The 24,947-nt window shown below is 40.0% G+C and overlaps 2 protein-coding genes across 2 annotated transcripts; one reads left to right on the forward strand and one right to left on the reverse strand.

Moving 5' to 3' along the window:
* The first annotated feature begins 12,450 nt into the window (after positions 1-12,450).
* On the forward strand, positions 12,451-20,203 carry LOC117749633 (very-long-chain enoyl-CoA reductase-like). Its single transcript, XM_034560303.1, has 13 exons — positions 12,451-12,474; positions 14,792-14,842; positions 15,051-15,102; positions 15,698-15,742; positions 17,015-17,118; positions 17,472-17,587; positions 18,659-18,764; positions 19,087-19,159; positions 19,268-19,311; positions 19,404-19,461; positions 19,760-19,848; positions 19,949-19,994; positions 20,076-20,203. The coding sequence occupies exons 1-13, from the start codon at positions 12,451-12,453 to the stop codon at positions 20,201-20,203; spliced, it is 936 nt and encodes a 311-aa protein (XP_034416194.1).
* A 1,230-nt stretch (positions 20,204-21,433) lies between these two features.
* LOC117749745 (retinal-specific phospholipid-transporting ATPase ABCA4) lies at positions 21,434-23,270 on the reverse strand. The gene is made up of 3 exons (XM_034560474.1): positions 23,187-23,270; positions 22,790-23,039; positions 21,434-22,086 (listed from the first exon to the last, which is right to left on the reverse strand). The coding sequence occupies exons 1-3, from the start codon at positions 23,237-23,239 to the stop codon at positions 21,967-21,969; spliced, it is 423 nt and encodes a 140-aa protein (XP_034416365.1). The 5' UTR covers positions 23,240-23,270; the 3' UTR covers positions 21,434-21,966.
* Between the last annotated feature and the right edge of the window lie 1,677 nt (positions 23,271-24,947).

Raw genomic sequence — 24,947 nt, forward strand, 5'->3', positions numbered from 1 at the left:
GAAATATTTCCTGACTTTGCAATTTCCTCAGCTCTGTATAATTTTAGCCTCATTCAGCTCGTTGTTTTAGGTTTCTGCAACTTTACTGTTAAGTGTACATATTCTATATTATGTCTGTCATGCAATATTTCAGAGTCCCTAGGTTCTGTCGGTTTCTGCTATCTTGGCCAGCCCTGTAACACAGATGAATCTCAGTGAGGTAAGTTCCTTGTTAAATACAAATTATACATGCAATCTAATAATAAATCCTCTATGTGAGGCAGGCTCAGTGAGGATGTGGAGTTCATGACTGGACATAAATAATCAATTTTTGGCAGGTTTCATGAATTGTTCCTCTAATCACGCTGGTAATCTTAGCTTTTTAAATGGTGAGCCAGTTCCAAAATGAACTCATCTATTTAGTCTGGGATTTTAGCCTTGTGAAATCACAAACTCATAAAAGTAATCTGTATGTAAACACTTTTGTTTTTGTTTCTAATCATGTTCCGCTGTAATACAGACATATTCATGAGGTATCAAACATTGTTATGAAGCTTAGTGGAAGTGCAGTCGGGAGGACTCTCTTTACACTCTTTTTCCTTCATAATCTCTAAATCACTCTCTCCCTGTGACTCCTTTATTAGCAGATTGTGGGCGTTCAATTCAAATTAACCAACGAGATTCTGCATTTTCCTTAAACCAATCACATCGTTGCTAGAAACTTTTAAAATGTTCTCTCCTCTACTGTAAGTTGTCATTGCAGCACAATCAAATGTGACCCTCCTCCTCCTCCTCCTCAGTCACCTCCATTCGGCATCACAGTCCTGCTCCTCATACAGCAGAGGTTTGCAGCAACTCCCTTCTTCACCACCACCACAAGTGTCTGGACTCCAGGGGGAATATGCATTATCTATTATAGTACTTCATGATGTCCAGCTGCCAAAACCTCACTATTCATGTATTATGCATGTGTAAAAAAATATTGTTTATCCTCAGGAAGTCTCTCCTGATTGAAATGGCAAATGCTGATAGAACAGCATAAAATGGCTCTTGCTGGTAATAATTATACTGCTGTATGTCAGGAGGGGATTCGTGACTCTGGCATTGGTATACCGTACCGTTCATGCATCAAGGGGATCATCTTTCTTTTGACAGGAGTCCCCAGTGGCTGTGCCTGTGTACATTGTAGTATCTACTGTAGGCTGTAGGCTTTGTTTGCTGCAAGAAGAAAATCAAATCAAATAAAAAATAGTCCCACATATTTGAAATTGGTTTGCCTATTAATGTATGATTTTAAATCAATGAATATATTTATCATGTCTTGTGCAATTTAAGGGCCCTAAAATATACTATTTAATCTCAATGTTTGCTATTTGTGTATAACATTAGCTGCATCCAGTCTTTATTCTATCTTCATATTATCCAATGTTAAACAATTCCATCAGTTGTCTCGTCCCCTCTAAAATAAAAGCTGGGCCCAGTCGGGCCCCTCTGGATTAAATGGGCCACAATTGCCTCTGACACACACACACACACATAAGAGTACAGTACATTTAAAAAAAATAGTTTGCTTCTGAATGTGGACACAGTAGAAAAAACTATCTTCCTCCAAAACCTCAAATCCTTGAGGACCGAAAGCAAGAAATCCAAGTTATCCGGTATGCCAGACATTTAAAGTGTGTGTGTGTGTGTGGGGGGGCTCCTCCTAACACCTTGCTGTTGACTAGAGAGGGTCTGATGGAGGATGTTGAGATTGCCTTGGTGGAAGGAAGCCTCATGGCAACAGAGATCATAAACCTTCTCAAGCTCACCAGACACCAAGCCAGGAGAAGGGATTCCATTAATCCTTACCATCCTCAAAGAGGAAGAAATGGAGGCAACAGCATGAGAAAGGAGCAGAAGCCAGGGAGGAGGTCTCCCCTGCACGGATGGTTACAGAGTCAACAGCAGCAAAGCCTGAGGGAAAAGAAGAAGCAGAAGGAATTCCTCTCGTGCTTCTATGAAGCAGCCAGGTGGAAGGAAGACACAGAGGCAGTAACGGCGAGCATCCAGAGCTTTCCACACATTTTCTAAAGGCATGTATTTTTGGGACTTTCTTTATTTCTTGTGTTATATTATTGCATTGTAATGAATATGTTTGTATTCTGATCTGCACTGGGAGCCAATGACTTGATTGAGTAATATCTTTAGATTTGCAGTGACATATACAAACTATCAGTTCAACAGGGGATTATAGATGATAGAGACCATACTTTAGAAAATTATCTTTATTAAAATGAATAGGATATTTATTAACAGTTACAGTTTGTAAAAACCTTGTGTATACTCTATTTGGGAACCACAGTTACTCCTGCACTTATTAGATATTGCTAGGTACTAAAATAAAATAGATGGAGGCACTTTGTTCTCAAGCTAATTGTTTTAGACATTCAAGACATGCATTATTAAGTTGAAACACTTTAAATGTATGAAGGTTCACAGCTCCACCAGTCAATATTTATTTGAAGGTTGTGGATCAAATGCATAGTGTGTGATTCCCTCAACTCTTATATCATTACGCACGCAATCATTTAGCTGTTGTACATAATGTCATTATTGTTGTATAATGGATTTGATTCAGCCAGAATATACCAGCTTATCAGAATGCGTGGTAGAATGGTCTAAGCATGTCTGTACGAATTAGTTGTTCTGATGGTAATTCAAATTGCTGATTCAAGTTACCTTTGAACCTTTAAAAATTTAGCGAATAAAAAAATGTAAAATAAAATATTATCAATCTAATTCAATTCAGTTTATTTTGTACACCCCAAAATCACAAATTACAAATTTGCCTCAGAGGGCTTTACAATCTGTACACATACGACATCCCTGTTCCAGGACCTCACATCGGATCAGGAAAAACTCCCAAAAAAGACAGAAAAAAACCTTTGACAGGGAAAAAAGGGAAGAAACCTTCAGGAGAGCAACAGAGAAGGATCCCTCTCCCCGGATGGACAGAAGCAATAGATGTCATGTGTACAGAGTTACAACACATTCAATAAATATGACGTACATTCATGAATAATGAGTAGTAATAAAGAGTCGCAAATCAGTTGTGTGACTTTCTACATCATAATGGTTTATTTGAGGAGTTTCAGTCAGGATTTAGAAAACACCACAGCACAGAGACAGCACTGGTGAAAATTACAAATGACCTCCTAATTGGGGAAGAAGTAGAGTTAGTAATGTGCAATGAAGAGACATACATTTGTCCATAAGTAGAGAGAGAAGAAGAGATAGGTGCACAGTGTATTCTAAAACATCCCCCAGCAGCCTATAAGCCTATAGCAGCATATCAAGGGGCTCGACCAGGGCAAACCTGATTCAGCCCTAACTATAAGCACTATTAAAGAGGAAAGTCTTAAGTCTATTCTTAAATGAGGTGACTGTGTCTGCCTCCCGGACTGAAAGTGGAAGCTGGTTCCATAAAAGAGGAGCTTGATAACCAGGGGCGTCTCTAGACCCCCTGGGGGCCCTAGGCAAGAAGGACCATGGGGCAAAAACATAATTCCAAATACAAATTAGCACCAGTTTAGACAGACTTGCTTTATTCTGGGAGAAAATATCATTGGCGTTGGCAGCAAAGGACTAACTTATTGTGTGGCTATGAATGTGTTTAGAAGAAAATGGCTGAATTCACTTTACACGGAATCTGCGGAGTGTCTGCTCTCTTATGCAACGCTGTTTCATTGTGTAGCATAATGCTACGTAGCGTTAGCCACCAAAACGCACCAATCGGTTGACGAAATTCTGCGATATGAATTTTGATATTTGGTAATTCATTTAGTTAGTGTTTGGAGCTTATATATTCTTGTAGCCCAGGTTCTGCTGTTTAATTTGATGGCTATATTTGTTTGTGATCAGTGTTCGTATGAAGCTTATCTGTTACAAATGTTTTGATTTGCACCCGGGCTCAAGAGGCTAATGTGCAGTCAACTTATTTGGTGCCTGGTGGATGATGTTTGGGATAAAGTGGCAGGCTGGCTGGCAGCACTACTTGTTCATAATGTAACACACATAGCTTCCACATTCCCACTTGCCACTGTCACGTTTTTTCTTTTCATCCTCTTCTTGTTTTTTTTTTCGTTTCGTGTGCCCAGAGTGATATGTTCGCTTCATTTTTTCATTTTGTTTGTTTGTGTTTGACAGTCACCGCACGTCGATGCCGGCTAGTAAGGGGGCCCCATTTGGGAGATTCCCGACGTGTCATTGCAGTGTCTACGGGGGTTTCAAGTTGTGTCGCTGATATGGAGCGATATCAGCCGTCTGTACGGGCCCCCTACTAGCAACTAGCCAGTGACTACTCGGAAAGGGCCCTGTGGGGGCATTCCCGATGCATTGTCGTTGTAGCGTCTAAAGCGGTTCCATTATTTTGTCATTGACGTCAGCCGTCCCTCGGGGCCCCCTTCAACTCGGGGCCCTAGGCAATTGCCTGGGTTGCCTGTTCCGTTGCTGCGCCTCTGTTGATAACTGAAGGCTCTTGCTCCCATCCTACTTTTTAGGACTCTAGGAACCACAAGTAGCCCCGCATTTAGTGAGCGCAGCTCTCTAGTGGGGCAATATGGTACTACAAGCTCCTTAAGATATGATGGTGCATCACCAATCAAGGCTTTGTAGGTGAGGAGAAGAATTTAAATGTGATTCTTGATTTTACAGGGAGCCAGTGCAGAGCAGCTAATACAGGAGTAATGTGATCTCTTTTCTTAGTTGTTGTGAGTACACGAGCTGCAGCATTCTGGATCAACTGGAGGGACTTAAGAGACTTATTAGAGCAGCCTGATAATAAAGAGTTGCAGTAATCTAGTCTTGAAGTAACAAACGCGTGAACCAGCTTCTGCATCTTTTTGAGACAAGATGTGCCTGATTTTTTAAATGTTACGTAGATGAAAAAATGCAGTCCTTGAGATTTGCTTAACGTGGGAGTTAAAGGACAAGTCTCGGTCAAAGATAACGCCTAGATTCTTTACAGTGGTGTTGGATGCGAGGGAAATGCCATCTACAGAAACCACATCACCAGATAATTGATCTCTGAGGTGTTCAGGGCCCAGTAAAATAATTTCAGTTTTGTCTGAGTTTAACATTAGGAAGTTGCAGGTCATCCATGTTTTTACGTTAAGACATGCTTGAATTTTAGCGAGCTGGTTGGTCTCCTCTGGTTTGATCAATAGATATAAATGAGTATCATCTGCATAGCAATGAAAGTTTATGGAGTGTCTCCTGATAATATTGCCCAAATATATATAAGGTAAATAAAATTGGTCCAAGCAGAGAACCTTGTGGAACTCCGTGATTAACGTTGGTGGTCATTGAGGCTTCATCGTTTACAAATACAAATTGAGATCGATCTGATAAATAGGATTTAAAGCAACTTAGTGCGGTACCTGAAATGCCAATCGACTGATCCAGTCTCTGTAATAGGATGTCATGATCAATGGTGTCGAACGCAGCACTAAGGTCTAATAATACCAGTACGGAGATGAGTCCTTTATCTGATGCAATTAGGAGGTCATTTGTAATTTTCACCAGTGCTGTCTCTGTGCTGTGGTGTTTTCTAAATCCTGACTGAAACTCCTCAAATAAACTATTCTGATGTAGAAAATCACACAACTGATTTGCGACTACTTTCTCAAGGATCTTAGAGAGGAAGGGAAGGTTAGAGATCGGTCTGTAGTTAGCCAACACCTCTGGATTAAGAGTGGGCTTCTTCAGGAGAGGTTTAATTACAGCTACTTTGAAGGAATGTGGTACATGGCCTGTTAGCAAAGACACATTAACAATATCCAGCAGAGAGGTGCCAATTAAAGGCAACACGTCTTTAAGCAGCCTCGTTGGGATGGGGTCTAAGAGACAGGTAGACGGTTTAGAAGTAGAAACCGTTGAAGACAATTGGTCAAGGTTGATGAGAGAAAAGTCATCCAAATATTCAGTTTAACTCCCGCACACTACTTCTCAGTGATTACATACTACCAGGAGAGCTACATGGAGGTTCTTCAGAGAGTTAAAGTAAGAACTACAGGTTTCAATGTATCAATTGAAAACCTAATTTGGCTTTACCAGCGTAGTTATTGGTTCAAGGGAGAACAGCTCACAAGAAAAAGGAAAGCAGGCATAATATGTTTATTATTGTTGACTCTGCAGATAAGGATTATGATGAAACCCACATTGTGCCACAACAACATCAGAGTTATTGTTTCTCCCCTTCAGATTGGCATGTGCAAAAAGTACACTCATCGACTGACATACTGATCTCAGGTCTGCTCAGAAATCAGAAACACTATCTGTCTTGCTGCTGCTGTAGCTGTCACAGATCATTTTAGTCCTGTTGAATAATTTAAACTCTTACTCATCCCATAATGCACATCGCTCCTAATACCTGTAAATATGATTAAGGAACTGCTTATGAACTGACGTGAAGTCACAGACCACTAACCAGACTCAGGGAATCTAGCAAGTTAATATTACCCTAGAGCTCCATGAAAATGTGTAAGTGGTAATACTTACTTGAATTCATAAGCTTGTATGTAGCCATTCTGGAGATTGTATTAACAACATTCAACCATTTTTAAGGTAATTCTTCAGTTAAAGTTATTCAGTGATTATGTTGTCCAGAGGCTTTGTCCTATAGATCCTTCAGCATCCACCAAATCAACAAACACATACAGAGATGTGTACTGAAATCCATTCAAGTGAGGCAAAAACATGGGAAGTTAAGACCTCTACAAAAATTGAGAGGCCGAAGAAGCAGAGAAATCCCTCACCCTCTCCTCACTTTACTTTTCAGACTACCTGAGGGGAAAAACATCTAGAAATAAAACTAGATTTACAGCCAGCAAAGATTACTGGGATTAAACGTGTGACCTTTGCACAGTTTGGGGGCTGCAGTCCAACGTTCAAATCTGTCTGGAAAATGAAGACGACAGTACGAGAGTAAAACAAATGAAAACAATGGTGTGAGGTTGCATTGCCACAGCGTAATATGTCGACTGATTCCTTGGGATCTCTGGCGCAGCAATACTAATATCTTTTCCCTGTAGCTCTGACACGGCAACAAAAAGCAGCGATAACGTCCCTCCTTATGAGCGCCTCATATCTGCAGTTAATGTGACGAAACGCTTACTTTGTCTTTGTTGTGATGCAGACTTCAGTGTTGTGAACAACAGACAATATCGCCGCAGCTTCTGCTGTTTACCCACTTTATCCTCTTCCTGGTGATTATTTATAATATTAGAGCGTTCGTTGTTTATGTTGTACATTTGATGGAGTCAAAGTTAATCACAAAGTATGCATATAAAGTGAATGAGCAAACATTTCTGCAGCAGCTAGCAGCTACCTAACCATTTGCAACATATCAAACATATTAAATAATGACCTCTGCATCACCTTGTATTTATTGTTACATCAGGTCATATTCTGTGTATTCTGCAAGAAGCAATACTTTTTTTGTTTGGCTGAATTGATTTGGTCTGCATTAGATCAGTGTTGGATCAGGGTTGACTGAACACAAATTAAGCACTCTGACATTGTGGTAATTGACTTACATTGATATCTTCCATGCAAATGGTTTTAATTAAGGTTATTTCACAGATTTATTTTTAACAATCCATTAGTTTTCCAAAAACTTAAATGAAAGGTTGCTTTTGTAAGTACATTAGTACTTCATTTGGTTCTTCACTGGTGACGTGAGGGAGAAAGAATTCTAAACAGAAATATTTCACTAGACTGCAGAAACAATAACATATTTAAATACTTTAAAAATGTTCTACTTCGATTCTACTTCTAACCCAAACTAATTTTGTGATGGAAATTCTTGATACACACATATAGTGATGACTCCAACTAACTACAATGTTTACACTTCATACTTGACTGTTGTCTAGAGACTAGAGTTGTCCTCACAAGCTAGATATGAAAATATGATCAAACATAAACATGAAAGAAAGCAATTTAAGAGATCCCTGGTCTATCCTATGACTGATTATGCAAGACACCTGTACTGGCTAGTGCTAGGTTACCATCTCCCCCTACTGGAGAAACCCCTTTTGTACTTGAGAACACGATCAAATGATGTGCAGTGGACCATATAAGACTAATATATAGTCCCTCAACTGTAGATTACTTTATAGATTGCCATTTAACGCAGGCCCACTGCAGTGTAAAGAGGTTGAACAGCTAAATTGTTGGACAATAAAAATGTATAAATAAATGACTTAAAGTGTGCACCAGTTTTAATGCAATACTGTTATAGATCAGGCAACTACCGAGCTTATTTGAATTCCAGTCCATGTCTCTGTACCCTTTTATATATTGGCATACGAAGCTCACATGGGGACCAGCTTGGAGAACTGTTGCAGGCCCCCGACCTTGCTATATCACAAAGTGGGTGGACTGCAATCCAGTTACGGAATAAGTTACTGAATCTCCTGGGAGTAAACATTGAAACTTGTAAGACTATGATTATTGAGGGAGGAGAGGGGAGTGTATGATGTGATTTCTCGTCCTAAATTATAATTAAATTCTTTGTTTTTCATTTCACTTACTTTGCAATACATTTAATAGTGACAGAAACAGCTAGCTCAAAAAGAATACTTTGGTTCATAAAGGTGCGCTTAGCCATATGCAGATGGCAATTGTTCTGTGTCTATGCTGAATCAGGGTTTTTATATTGAGTGCACTGGTTATGCACATTAAATGGCCCATTGAGATATTAAGTCCCTAATTTGATTAGTCTCCATGGTGGCAAGCCCAGGTGCAGTTGCACCACTTGGAATTCATGAACCCTTGAGGAATAAATGTAAAACCCTTAAAAGGTGCTCACCATGCAATACCTGATACGTAAACATCAATGCACACACACACACACGTCTCATATCCAGTGCATGTTCTTCAAGCATCACAACAGTCTCCCCTACATTTAACTCCATTGGCTAACAGATAGCTATGTCCTGTATTTACTTTACAGACAGATTATTCCTGCATAGCCTCAGATATCTGCAGTGGATGGAGACATCCTGCCAGCCACCATCACACCCCTTCCCCCTGATGTGTGCCGATCATATTTAGTTATGGCTTCCAGACCCGTTTTTATCGGGGCTGGAAATGCCCTGGCTGTTGATTCTGCTCATAGAAGGCAACTGTCACTACTGAGCTGTACGCTGCTGAGAAACATTATGGCTGGGTCACACAAACGTTTCCCTAAAATGTTCTCCTCATTTTCAAAGTTAATAATCCACAAAGTTATGAGAATATTACATTTCCACTATATTAAAGAACACAACAATCTTTTAAGATCACACAATCCCTCCTGATTGAATTGCATATTTAAAAATACCAACAACTGAGATTAAAAAAAGCAAAGGCATCGTTGCCCTTATTGTAAAGATTTATGTATTCGCCTTGAAAGCAACCCAAAAATCAATCAACCCAGTACTTATTAGCTTAATGGCTTAAGCTTTTATGTGATGGCAAATTGGAAGTAGACAGTAGTAGATAATGATGAAAGGTACTGGTCATACTGGCCAGCAGAGGACAGTGTCAACCCATAGGGTGGAAGCCCGTGAGCTTGTTTGAGGGTGGAGGTGTATCCAATAGGTTTTGTATCTGGAGTTAACCTCCATTACTGTATGGATTTAACTGACCCTCTCACGCCATGCAAAGAATGCACGTGGAATCTGAAATGGTTTCATCCTCTATGATGCATGTTAGGCTGCCTGTTGGTTTTTAATATGTCTTGTGTGCAAGTAAACATCCCGGGCTGATTGTGTTGCTGCAGGAAAGATCAGAGCTCATTCCAGATACCTTGGGACTTTGACCTGATGGTGGTGTGAGACAAAAGGTCAAACAGGCCACTGCATAGATTGAGTCAGTCAGAATTGACGTTCCTTTAGCAGTCGCTCAGGTGTGAGTGTCCTGAAAGAGTCAACATACAGTCGCTGATTTCGCGGTCATTAATCAGTTGTAAAAGCTTAAATGTGTGAAAAGAAATCTTAAATTCTTCTGCTTTTCTATGGATCCTCTATAATTTAAAGTACAATGCGTACATAATAGTGTCCTAGAATCCAGGTAGCTACCTTACCCATGACATTTCAAAGTCCTTTGTCATGTATCCAAACACAACAAAGCTACAGTTAGCTGGAAAAGTGGGTTTTGAGGTGTTTTTTATTTTATTTTTTATTAGCCTTTATTTAACCAGGTCGGTCCCGTTGAGATACAATGACCTCTTTTTCAAGGGAAGCCTGGCCAAGACAGCAGCATAGAAAAATTGCAAAAAGGTGTACAAATTAACTGCTGGCATGCGTTTTTGTCTCATTTTAAAAAGGGTATGGTTTCTGACTTACAAGCGCTCCTTAATTCTAATGTCGATTCATTTCACACGGACTCCTCAGAAAGATATATTTTTGCTGTTTGAAATTGCATGAGGGGATTAAAGGAGATTAACATGTCTGCTTGTTCTGCCTTCACATACATATGTCACACAGGTGTATCCAAAGAATCTTCCTCCTGACATTGTGAATAACAGATGTTTACGTTCACCAACACAACTCCTCGCTGTCTGTCTCTCTGTGTCATTTCGCACTGTGTCCTGCCTGAGGCCTTCAGGATCCCGTCCAGCTCCGTATCTACCTTTTTTTTTACCCACAAATTGAATCCCCTCAGGCAGCACCACAACATAGTGTATACATGCTCAACTTGATTTTCATGGTTTGAATCCATTTTTTTCAAGGGGACAAGAAGAGAGAAATACAGCTGAGCAAGCGCATGTGAAAGAATCGAGGGCAAAGAAAACCTCACCACGCAGGTAAAGAAAACATGAAATGCAACTTGAAGACATTTCTCACCAAGGCTGAGTATGACAGCGGGCTAATGGCACTTTGTCTCTGAGACAAACTAGCTTCAATCATTCATAATTCAGTCATTTGTTTTTACACTCATATCTTAGCTCTAAATGCATCTAATATAACGCCATTTGACCATAAATCACTCCGTCAGCCTGGTTCTAGCTGTGTGAACACAAACTCTGACACTCAAATGTTGTTTCACTGGAACAATCTTCTTGTTGCCACCCTCACTGTTGTGGGTGGCCTCAAAGTAAAGTCCAAATGTGCACTAGGCTGATGAAGCTAAACGCACTGAGATGTAGATAGAAGCGACTGTAGTCTCCCACATTGAAGAACCATCAGTTATGTATCTATCCCAAGTGCACAGTAGGTTCAGTACAAACAACAAAATATATTAAACATATCAAACAGCAAGTATAATAAGCTTCTGGATACAAAGCTCTAACTGCTATGGCATTCGTTATACTGTTGAACCTGCTAGACCCACACAATCTATCAATGTACGCACATGAGAAGACAGTAGAAATAAAACCCACACGAAGGGTCATCGAACATGAACTACAGTGTTCAGATACAGTGAGCGCGTGTGCTACAAACACCTGCTTCTCAGAACTGCATGAAAGGAACAACTGAGCACCAAAGAACGCTGTTATAGGGTTCATGGTCCACGACATTGGATCGCAAACGCTGGAAGGCAAATTTCCATCAAATTTCCAGTATTCATGATTCCCATAAAACGTCAATTATAGAGTATTAGGTGACTCCCATGACAGGATTATTAAACGCTAATGATCAGCTTGTCATTGAATTCACAGAGTGAGCCACAGACTACTTCAGTCTTGTAATCCTGTTAATAAAAAAGAAAAAGTATGTCCTTGTTGTTTACAGCGCAGTTTACCGTCTTTCATAAACTGCCTACTGATACTTTAACTTCAAGCATGCTTAAGCAAAGTACAGTTTGACCTCCAGTAGTAATAGTAGGTTTTATTGGTGGGCTCATCTTCTGCTGACACAACTAAGCACTGCAGCATGAGGACGAAGGTGGTTCACGGTCCAAGAGTCAAATAATAGACAATATATATTTATTGTTTGTTGGTTTTATTTTGATTTAAACATGGAATCCATTTGCTCTACTTGTGTTGGTGCACTTTTTTTATTGGGGCCGTGTTCCTAAAGAGTCCTAGTTCCTCAAGAGATTTTAAACTTTTGTGGAATCTTATGTAATTTATCATGTAATGTTCTTCCACTTTTCAGCTGCTTCAATTTCAGGGAAGTATCTGCACACAAAAGAGATAGGAAGCAGCAGGAAAGAGAAGCAGGGGGGGGAGGGGAGCGAGCATGTGCAGGGTTTCTGGAGAGCCTCTGGTGATTCTGTGTCACAGCACTGTCTCAGAGAGAGAGAGAGAGGGAGAGAGAGAGGAAACAAGGCTGGGAAGAATAAGGGGTCAGTCCAGGGATTGTCCTCGATAAGAGAGGAACTATACTTCAGTGTGTGTGTGTGAGGAGTGAGTGTCTGAGTGTGCGTGTTGTGTTTGCGTACTGATGTTTAAGGTCATTTGTCACGCTGTACACAGAGGATATAATAATAATCCACGCCATGAGTCGGACCACCTTTTTTGAGGTAAGTCTAAATGTAAGGTATTAAGCTTAGTGCCGCAGAATGCATTTAAATGAAGTGGAACTTTTAATTGCCACTTTCTGATACATGGTTTTAAAGTTTGAGCTTACTTTGCTTCACAGGGACTGGCTCAAGCGTGAGAGTCACTTTGAGCAACATTTGGTAGAGAACAAGCAGAATGCGGACATTCATAAGGTTGCAATAATAATCGAGGTTGAGGTGGGGTTATGTTTCAAACACTGTTCCATCAGGTGAGCTCAGACATGTGCTTGTGGAGCATCATTTATTTTGTGTCAATGAATACCTGTCCAGCTGGCACACTACCACATGTTGACTCTCTCATCACATGGAGGGATACTTGCAGTGAAGAGCTAACAATCGTGACTTGGTATGAGAGCAGTCCCTCTGCTCAGCAGCCTTAGGATACATGTGTGTGTCAGAGTCAACAGAACTGAGCTGGGCTTTCATGATGTGGCTCTTGTCTACAGGGCCTTATGAGTAGCCTGCTAATGGAGAAGTAGACCAGACACACTTATATTCAAGCTAATTTACAACATGCTCTGGGATGTGTGCCATGCTCTCAGTAACTGTCACATAAAGGCTGCATGCCAAATTAGCACATTTTTAGATTATGCAAAAGATTCATGTTTCCAAAGCCTGATCCCATACGTTTAAATGAGAAAATGTATGTCGGATTCATGTCGGATCTTCTCATCGAACTCTCCAATGAATAGACTATCTGTATTTTCTAAAATGTCAAAGTATTGTTTTAACCTTTGCTCTGGCTCAATATTAGCACTATGCTTTTCAAGACAAGAACTTTGAGCATTTAAGCATTTGAGAAAACATTTAGTAATCCCCCTCCCACAGATACCTCACAGGCACGTATGCATGTTCTGTATGAACTGTGCTGATATAAGCTGTCAGCTGTGCCCTGTGTTCCCAAGGGAGGACAGGGGCGTCTGATAATTAGATTTACAAGGGCACAGCAGAACCGAGGGCACACCGCTTTACAACACACGGCCCTAATGACACCCGTGATGCTCTCTGGGAACACGCGGATGCATCAACATGTGCCTCTCGAATGCAGTCGGGAAGGTTAAGGATGGAGAGCAAAACAAACCCGTCTCCCGGGATGCCCTTTACCGAGACCTCAGCATGCCGTGCTCAGCTCCTACAAAGCACTAACAGACACCGCAAAGAGTGACAAGATGTCTTACTCGTATTTAAAATCTACAGGTGCAAAGCGGGGTATTTTTTCTGAATCAAGAAATAATGAATGAGCAGAATATTGTAAAAACAAGATGAAATTCTCTCTCTCTCTTTCTCTCTTTCTCTCTCTCTCTCTGTGTGCACTCAGCAGTTCTTTAGGTATCCATTAGCGGGTTATTACACTGTCCAGTAAAGGAACCAATTTAGCTAGGACAGCTCTGCTGAGGAGCACAGTATGGAGTGCTTTCAGGGCGAATTGTGGGCCGCCACCCACCATCCTCCTTGCATATGCTGTACATCACCACTGACATGGTCTAATTAAGATGAAAAAGATGTGTGCAAGAGAGCAGCAGGACAACAGAAATCATTTTTTACCTCCCAGACTCAAACAACCCCATCACTCATATGGAGATTACTGTACTTGGTCAGGGAAACTGGACACACTTGGCAGTGGGGCCACTGAGAAGAGTGTCAGCTGTGCTTAGCCATATCATATTTCTTTCATATTTCTGTGGTTGATTTGAGAATAGTGAGGAATCGTACTGCTTTTAGAAACAAGTATTTCATGCAGGGACTAATTTTCTTTCCAGCCGTCCACATTGCATTCAAAGGGGCTGCGATTTAATTTAAAATAATCCCTGTGGCTTGCTGTTGCAATACAAAAGCATTCTTAAGAACAGCCGATATGTAGATGTAGTACAAACCATGTATGTTCCTAAGTGGCAAAGTTGTATTTATTTATTAAAATATTTGCATCAATATCCTGAAGGTTTGTGTTTTAACATATGGAGACTTTATAAAAGAAGATAACGTGCTGGATTACTGATGAGAAAGACGTATAGAAATATCGCGTGACAGAGATACATATAGAATCAACTTCTTTACATACATTTACATACACATACTTCCAGAGAGGCACAATCTTTATAACTTATTCTGAGAGCAAAGGAGGTCAATCTTTTGCTGCCTGTGGCGTGTAGAGTGCACAGATCTTCATCCAATACACCACGTTCAGAAGTGCCAGTGAATGAATCTGAAGCGTGAATCAAAATCTCTTGAATGTTTGTGTGAAATCTACTTCCTGTTGTGCATTTTGTGTTTTCTTCAGGTGAGGGTTCTGGATGCCAAGACCAAAGAGCAGCTTTGTTTTTTAGATAAGGTACGCAGACATATTGCCATGGCTGCACTTTTACCCTTTGGTTTCTCCTCAGGTAGCCTTAAGGTGGGAAACATCATTTATGACTATATATATATATATTCTTTATCAGCTTGCAACTCTCATTAACACATCATTTGACACAAGAAGCAATGTCAACATCTTCACTGATGACACAACTAGGATTCATAATATTTGGTATCCCATTCAGGTGGATCCCCATTCAACAATAGGAGACATCAAGAGCCTCTTTCACAAATCATGTGAGTATTCATAAGTTTCTGGTTCTATGATATATTGTTCTGTGTTTTTTTGTTTGTTTTGCTGGCCTTGTGTTTTATCTTGATCCCTGATGGTGGCAATACAAATATCTTGTAAAGTACTCTGGTGCACTTGTATAAAACCGGATTTGAAATGTTAGCTCATTATCCGAGATATCAATTTGAATTGATATCATACTGTCGCATTGTTTGTTTGTTTTTTGTATTTTGCTATTGCACATTTACTCTAAACTACAACTTGAATATGGTTCTGTGATCAAATTGAGAAACGCATATCGCACCACCCGAGAGAGAAATCCTCTAAAAAACTATTTATTGTGTACTCCTCTGAAGCCTGCAGTGGTTCTGGCACCAGCGTGTGTCCGGTCACAAATGTCACCAAATGTTTGCCAAGCCCGAAGCCATCAGATTCCATCAGAGAACGTTATTCCGTCGTGATCAATTATTATTGGGCTTGAGGCCCAAATCTGTGTGTGCAGTGCCAGCTCTATCCAACCCTTTAAAATGTGTGTGTGTGTGTGTGTGCGTGCGTGCGTGTGTGTGTGTGTGTGTGTGTGTGTGTGTGCGATCTGCTCAGATCCTCACTGGTATACAGCAAGACAGGCCCTGATGCTCGATGCCAGTAAGTAGCCATATTGTGATCATGTACTGTATTTGTTTGTGTGTGTGGCTCCAAATTGCAGTGAGTGCTAGCTATTCATGTTTAATACTGAACAATTTAGACTTCATCCGCCATAAATACCTTATGATGGTATCAGTAAACTGTGGACAGCATTCATATATATTTACCGTCCTGTGTTTGATGCTTTGTACAAAAAGAAAAAGGGAGGTGTTCTACTTGCTACTATTTAGAGTACAGTTTATGTTTTGTTTTTGGGGCTTTTCCTTATTTGACCAAAATAGGACAATCTATTGTGTGGGAATATGATGCTGTTGTGTTCCCATAATGTGATTTAGCATGAGTCCAATATCTTGTTTATAGTCTTCAGTGTGTTTAAACTTTGACTTAAAAGCCATTATGATTTGAGAAGTGTATATGTGCCACCGGACAAAACACTGCACGAGACACTGATGCAATTTGTGGCATGAGACATGCATGAGCAGCAAAGCAACTGCTGTAACTGGAAAATGCATCGTATGTAATCTCAGGCCGAATGATTCCACAAGCCTAATTAATATTCATGACATCTCGAAAGACCTAGATGTGATCAATGGGTGAATTACATGGGAGATTTTGAAATTATATCACAGAGAATGTTTATAACAATATTTGCAATGACTTTCACTCTGGAGTGGAGCAAATGCCTTAAAAAGCGACCCACATCTTTACATAGCAACCATCACCGTGGAGACACTGCCTGTTCTTCCTGTATTTTCACTATGAAAGGTAGACTGCTTGATGTTCATCGTTTTTTTCCATTAATTCTAGCCAAATTAAAACAGTAGATGTACATGAACATTACGTACATAAAGAGAAACCTAGCACGAGGTATGATGTTGCAGGGCTTTAAATGCACTCCGAGTCTCAATAAAAAGCACAGACTTTGGTTAAAAGCCATCTGGGCCAGTTCCCCTCTGACGATATTCTAAAAATGTCATTCAATTAGCAGGATATATTATCTGCTGCTATGCCCCTGTGAGCTGCAGGTAGAAAAAAATATGTGCTGAAAAACTGATCACACATTCATTAGAATGAGAAAACTCAGTTTAATCCGCTATGCTTTGCACACTGCTTAGATGTACATATTCATAATGAAATGAAATTCTATTCTATTCTAATTCGATTAATATGGTGATTTCTTAATTCTACAAAGCGTGTTTCCACTGGATAGCATATTTAGTTGAATTGGTAAATACAATATTTGCCAGTGCTTTTTTTCTTCTTCCTTTTTAGAGGACAAATCACTCAGAGACGAGGAAGTCTTACAGAATCTACCTGTCGGGACGACCGCCACGATGTACTTCAGAGATCTTGGCCCACAGTTAGGTTGGACCATGGTAAGGAGAGCAATCCCACATATTAACAATGTGCAGAGAAAGTTGAACAAAGAGATCAGTTTCTGGCACTATGTACTTAAAGTCGACTGACATAATATTGGGGTAGTTTATTCTGGGAGCAGTCGGCTGATTTCTTGTTTGTAATGACAAGACTAGTATACATGTAGAACTCAAGTGATTCATCACTGGTCCAAGATATCTCAAGGTATACAAATGTAACTAAAATGCAGGGTACAGAAAATGAATAAATACATTCATGCTGAATTAATTTAGTTTTTCTACATGACACCTTTGGGGCTCCACGCGAGTAAGGTAGTATTAAGTGTTAACTCTTTCTCTGCCCTTGTTTCTAGGTGTTTCTTGCCGAGTGCATTGGGCCACTTCTCACCTACCTACTCTTCTATTTTCGAGTCCCGTGCATTTACTCACACAAGTATGCCTTTACCTCCAGTCCTCATCCTGTCGTCAGGTAAGTAACGAAATAGACTTCCAATGACAGCGCAGGTTTTCGCATGCTGTGAGTTTCTAGAAAAATAACCACTTAAAGATATTAGTTCCACGTGTCTATAAAATATGCATGTTCACTTTCTTGTCAGGATAGGTTGAGAAGATTGATACCAATCTCGTAGCCGGTTAGCTCAGCTTAAGTTTAACAGATAGACTGTAAACGAAAGGCCAACCACTCGTCTGGTACAGGACCAGCATAAAACCGCAACACTTTTTTGTGCATATTAAATAAATGAGATAACATCTACATTTGTGAGCTTTAGAGGTGCTGGTAGGCAGATTTGGTTTCAGTCTTTCCCTGTTTCCAGTCTTTGCTATAGCTTCATATTTATCATACAGACATGAAAGTGCTATCGATCTTCTCGTCTAATTCTCTAAAGGGGAATGAGCTTTGTATTCCAAAATAGTGGACCTATTCTTTAATAATTGGTATTTATTAAGTCTTTGATGTTGTGTTTTTTCTGTTTTCTATATTTGATCTATTGTTGAGTAAAGGACTCAGTCAAATGAAATCAGCATCTGAAAACTAACCGTATTATCTCATATCAGTGTAACCATCTACACTGACATGAGATAATGTAACTTTTGAATCAATATTTGATCCTGCTATTACATGATGGTTTGGACAATCTCTTTTATTCATGTTCCTGTGCTTATCGATCTACACTCTCACCCCCAGGGTTTGCCTTTTTGTTTATACCTCAAGGAAATCTCAGTTTTAACTATTGCCATCCCTTTTTGTTTGTTTGCTATCTTTTATACGGTATCATAACTGTTGCATCTAGCTGCGTATGTTATATTATTCCAGTGTGTTCCTTTATTTACAGTAGGTTGCACGTTCTTTGCTAAATCACAAACGTTTGGTCGCTGCTGTGACCCACGCTGTCACTCACGGATCATTTAAATGTATTTCAAGTTTTAAATCAACTGCATAAAATAGTGTAAAGTTGCACACCACAGCAAGAATGCAAGCGCCCAAGTTAAGTGTTCATACTTCTACTTCCGACCTCATCCTCACCTCTCTGTCTCTCAGACTAGCCTTTGCCTGTCACACCTTCCACTATATGAAGAGGTTGATAGAGACCATCTTTGTGCATCGTTTCTCCCATGGGACCATGCCTCTCGGGACAATAGTCAGGGTGAGGACATGACTACCCTTGAAAAGAAGAGCCTCTGATAATGTGCTCGACTCTTTCTCAATGTGTAACCCCTGTTCCATGACCCATGCAAGCTATTGTGGTAGTGATTGTAGCCTCAGGACAACCTCTGATGCACAGTGCTGCTTACAACAGTCCCAGTGCAGTGTCCTGATGAGGAGAATTATTATAGGTCTTCTCTTTTGTTTGACTTTTAGAGTTCAAAAGTAGAAATGTAATCAAAGTAAGAACATTTTAATTTTTAATTGAGAGGTTCGTTGTTCATCATGTAATTATTATTTTCTTCTTCATTTTCCTCCCTCAGAATTGTGTCTATTACTGGGGTTTCTCAGCTTGGTTGGCCTACTATATCAACCACCCTCTTTACACAACTCCATGTAAGTCAACCCATGTGGACGTACACACACACACACACACACACACGCACACACACACACACACAATTTTTCTGTAGCTTATCAACACCAGCCTCTCTCTCCTCACAGCATATGGAGAACTACAAGTCAACTATGCATTAGTCCTATTTGTGGTACGTATAGTGGTGTTCACTCAGGACCAACATAAAATGAAGTGCACATGCATGTATGACAGTATGGTGTGAAATGCTTATTTCTGATCCAGATGTGTGAGCTGGGAAACTTCTCCATTCACTTGACTCTTAATAATCTCAGAGGGGATGGTGAGTTGTTATTCTGTTTACTTCCACACCACTTAAAGGAGGATTGCACAACGTTTTGAAGACATTGTCCAATCCATCAATTTAGATGCTGTGTGATAAAAAGAATAAAAACATCTTAAACCATGCACTTGTTCCCATTTGATCATTTGCTCAGTACTTCATGCTAACACTATTTTGGTTGTTCCATCAAGGAAACATGGATGATATGGGTGTCTACAATGTATTTGTATCATTATAATAACTACTCATTTAAAGTGTTACTACTTAATCATACATTTTTCACTAAATAATTTCTCAGGATCCAGGGGCAGACGGTTTCCCGAGCCAACAAAGAACCCCTTCACGTGGCTATTTTTCTTTGTATCCTGTCCAAATTACACATACGAGGTAATAGAAAGCATTTATAGTAATTCCTCATGGCTATGACTGTCAACCATAATCGTGTGTTTACCTCTCTGCCTGCCTGTATATTTGACACATACCGCAGGTTGGAGCTTGGGTGGGCTTTTCCATTATGACCCAATGTCTGCCAGGTATGTACAGCACATTACGTTCTGTTGATTTGAATCCACTTACTGCACCAACATGTGTTTGTTCTAATACTTGTATTCTAGTGGTGTTTTACACATTACTGGGGTTCATTCAGATGACCATCTGGGCCAAAGGGAAGCACAGAGCCTACAGCAGAGAGTTCAAGCACTATCCAAGCCTCCGGATGGCCATTATCCCCCTGATTCTCTGACAGAGAACACAACATGAATCATTGGAGCATATGGCGAGTGTAAAACATGTTCTGCTGCTGAGGCCAGCATGATGCAGGTTTTGTTCTATGAACCGGAAAGGAGTGGAAATGGGAGTGATAATGTTATAGCAGTATACTGTATTTACAATGGGTCTCTCAGTTTCTTCATGGAAGTTCAATTTGGCATTGTGATATGAAGTTCATGATATTGGATATATCTTCACTGCTGCCATAGAATAGTTTGTGTTAACATTACACATTATTTGTTTTGTTTATATTTTCAGGACTTGATTTAAGGTTGAAAATGGCACCTCAGGATCTTAGCAACCCTTATTTAAAGTGAATAGTTATCATTGCAAGCTGGCTCATTAACCTACAGGTTGTGCCACTTCTTTTTAATGATGAATGCTTACAGCACTGATAAACTTTTCCGGTTAAGTGAAAGAAATAAAACGTACTCCAGCTCATAATAAAGTGCCTGTCCAAACAAACTAGCAGACTTGAATTAAAAATGTCATGGCATCCATTTGAGAGTGCAACATCACTTCAACGCTTTCAGGAGGTAAGCTGCTAAAGCAGACATTTAATTATGCAATTTAGCTTCTCCACTGTACATCTCAGATTGTGTTCTTCAGAGAAAAGGAAACTATACTACAGAAGTGTAACATCTGTCATGAATGTGTAGAGGGCTTATCAAATGCTCAGCGATTGCTGTTGTTCTCCAGCCCGGTCTAATCTCAGGTTTTATTAAACTCTCAAAGACTGTTTTGTACAAATGTGAATAATCTCGAGCTATTTTCCTGTAAAACAAATCAAACAGAGTGTCTGAGGGAAAGGCCCAGATCTTACAGAAAATACGTACTTCATTTGACATGATGCCCCTCTCAGAAACGTCACTTTTGTGAGTTTCTCTAATGACACCATGGGTGCTGGTGGAATGCAGACAGTTTACCAAAGTTGAACGTGTGTAATTAAGCGCAAAGACATTGGTGGCAAGAAAATATCACACAATATAAAAATTATTCCATAGCAGCAAGCAGACTTTGTAAAAATCATTAGTTGTATTGCACTAGCAGAACATCTTTGTATAAGAATTATGAAGCTTTAGGTAAAGCTGCCTCAATTAAGTGCTGCGGCTATGCTTCTCAGAGTGCTTATTACACATATCTACAGAAGGCAAAAAAGGATTATCTTGCTTGGCATCTGAAGCAAAAAATACATAATTCACATTCCCATTAAAACCCGATATATAACTTTTTTTGACATGTCATCAATCAAAGTCATGGTGCTGCTCATAAATCTCAAGCCGTTTCATTTAGTCTGCAAGGCCTACAAGGTGAGCAGAACGTGGAACATATAGCAGGTACATAAATGCTCCACACTTTCCAAATTCAAAGCCCACTAACCCCATTTACTGGAAAAGCAAAGTATTGCCACGTGTCGGATCATCGGTCAAACAGGACACGTGTCATGTCCCATTTACAGGGCTGCCTCATTCACAGACTGCATTTCAGATCTTAACACCGCACAGTAGATCCACAAAGACCCCTTCCAAAGGAAAAGCGATTCATCTTCTGTGTTCCCCAAACTGATCATGCACCAGTCGCTTGACTCTAGGCAGGACCTCATGATGACAGAGAATCCTCTACTTAACTTTTAGTCCTTGAAGCACACATACATAGGGCGCATTCTTTAGACACAGCGGCTTCTAAGAGGAAATGAAAACCAAAGAAAGTCTTCCAATTGTGCTCAGTGAGATAAGTTCACTTCTCCAAAGACTTGAAGGGCGTGGCTTCAATATATCGCTGTGCTCCGGCAGCTTTTGGATGCAACGCAATGATGTCGTCCTCTCTTGACTGTTGCTTGGCGAAATTCACAAAAACCTACAAGTAAGTACATAGAAACATTAGGATCAAGTCATACTACAATATTGTTATGATATACCATATTATACCATGCTTTTTTTAATGGTACTAAATACTATGACTTTTTAATTACATTTTATGACACAGTAAACGAGACTAATACCATTTTGGGGGCTTTGAAGCTTCAGTGAGAAATATTCAAAGATATTCAAAGCCTTTGTTTATTTTATTAGTTTGACTTCACAGTGACCTTTGACCAACAAAATTGAGTCAGTTCATCCTTGAGTACGGGTGGATGTTTGAAGAAGTTCCACCCAGGCGTTTTTCAGATAGCGTGTTTACACCAGAAGAGCGGCCGGACGACCCGAAAACATAATGCCTCCAGCCACGCCTGTCGCCGACGTAGCAAGATCAGTTTGAACTAAGTTGGCAGATAACGCACATTGAGACATTTTCCATATCTATCAAATAAAAGAGCGAATCAAAAAGCAAAGATATGAAATATAATGCAATCCTCTGTGAGGCTGTATTTCGGCACAGAAGTGTTTCAGCTAAATGCGTAGAGCCAATTCGGAGCTAAAAGTAAAGAAATAGTGAATTATTCACAATTTGACTGCTTTTAAACTGAGCCATCTGATCCTCCTGAAAGAAACATGAAATGAATCAATGTAAACCCTTGTTAAATTCCCATGATGTAATTTGTTTTCCTATACTCATTTACCTGGTCAAGAGTGGTCTGTGACACCGAGTAGTCCTCTATCTTGAGCTCGTCTTTGTTAGCCAGGACCATTTGAAAGATCCTCCCCAGGGAGGAGGAGGAGATCTTGTACTGTAGAGTGTTGCAGTGTTTCTCACTCTGGATGCAGCCGGGGAAGGTGCTCTCCATGAAGGCTTCGGCAGCGTTCAGATCTGGAGCACACCCGGGCTTGGCTGCCCTGATCTTCATGGTCACCACGTAGCCATCACCAAACCTACGTTAACATTGATGCGAGACAAAAGAAAAATAATCAAAGATTGCCAGTTACGTAGAATGCTAATACGATTGAATTTATGTTTAATTGTTGCATGAATGTTACAGAAATTTGATACGTGATATGGGACGAGGTAAAATCACTTACTTGTACTTAAGATGCTGAATGGTTCCCAAACACTTGAAGGATCCATTAACCATAATTGCTAAGCGGGTACACAGTGCCTCACATTCCTCCATACTGTAAAGACAGATAGCAAAATTATAGCTTATTATTAATTATTATTGCATGTCAGCACAGCAGCCCTCCATGTGGTTCTTTAAAAAAGAGACTCCACGACACTAACAACATGAAAACAAAGTGAAGTGCTGCTACATTTAAAATACTTTTGACAAAACAGAGCAATATGATGTCAACTTACCTCCATGTCCTCTTCACCGTAACCTCCCGTTAGCATAGCGAGCCAAGAGCCAATAGCCCAGCCGAATCCACCAATAGAAACTCCTCGCTCATTCAGCAGCGTATGCCCCGCCCACTACGGCCAAACTCAACTCGTAGCTTTTCGTTTTGAGAGTGAAGGTTTTTGATTTGGATCAACAAATTATTGTTTCATAAGCAAAACTAACAATTAATTTACTTACAAACCAGAAATTTGCTCTCAAAACCTTTTTTGTTTGTTTGCGTAATAAAGACACAAATCTACCTTCATAGTAATGGGCTTGATGAGAGCACTGAGACTCAACCATGTGCTGGTAAATTAAATGGTTTAAAAAAAAAAACACACAAAGCTGCAGATTTGGAGGTACATTTATGTTTGTTAGTGTGACACACCACTTTGAATTATCAGTTAATTTAGTGTGTGTGTGTGTGTGTCTCTCTCACTTCAGGAGGACAAAGACACATCTTCTACCAAAGAGTCTCTGGGTGACCTCTTTCCCACCGAGGACGAGGAACAGTCGCAGAGTAAGACTTTAATGTCTCTCTACCAGTAAAAGGCAGCGCTTTTCAATCATTCCCAGCATAAATGGGACGTTCTCATGCTCCTTTAAAGGAAGGAAGGTCACATATTAGTGGGTTTAGCATCATCACAGAACAATCTTGGATCACCTTGAAGTTTCCGAAGCTCACAAAATGTGACTGCACGGCTAGAAATGTTTTTGTAATTTAGGTGAACTGACTTTTAATGTCTATGTGGTTTGCCCTGTTTAGACACTCATGAGCTCAACATCACACATATATATACATTGTGTAGATTTATTGCAATACTTTTTTTAATCAACGTGCTTTTCTCCTCCAGCTAAATTAGTTTTTTTTAAACAGAATCAATTTGTTAATTTTGTCTGAAATCTATAAGTATCTTGCAGAAGGAGCTCCACAAGTTGCAGCTTATTACATCACACACATCAGATTGTTTTCTTTTTTGTCAGAGCTTTTGATTCATGGATTGCTGTCGGGATGTAAAGATGATTTAGACAGCTATAACGTGGGGCTAGTGGTTAGCATGTCCGCCTTTCAATCAGGGGGTTGGCAGTTCCATCCCCGCCCTAGTCGATGTGTCCTTGAGCAAGACACTTAACCCTACATTACTCCCCATAGCTGTGTCTACGGTGTATGAAATGTAACATATAAAGTGTCTTTGAGTATCTTATAAAGCGCTATATAAATTAAATGGATTATTATTATTATAACAAAGTGTTTCTGAAGATTACCAACCTGAGCTTCAATGCATCCGATGTCATTCATTTACTAACGTTAATGAAATGTGACTCAAAATTGCAATTGATAGCTTTCATCAAGTCCAAGCCCAAACTCAATTCTGTGTATTTGTCTGTTTCTTGGTGTTCAGTGTCCCAGCCTCACCACAGCAGTGCAGCGAGACAGAGGACATTCAAAGTAGGCAGTGACCCT

The sequence above is a fragment of the Cyclopterus lumpus genome, chromosome 20 (genome assembly GCF_009769545.1).
Source record: "Cyclopterus lumpus isolate fCycLum1 chromosome 20, fCycLum1.pri, whole genome shotgun sequence".
In the NCBI taxonomy this organism is placed as follows: domain Eukaryota; kingdom Metazoa; phylum Chordata; class Actinopteri; order Perciformes; family Cyclopteridae; genus Cyclopterus; species Cyclopterus lumpus.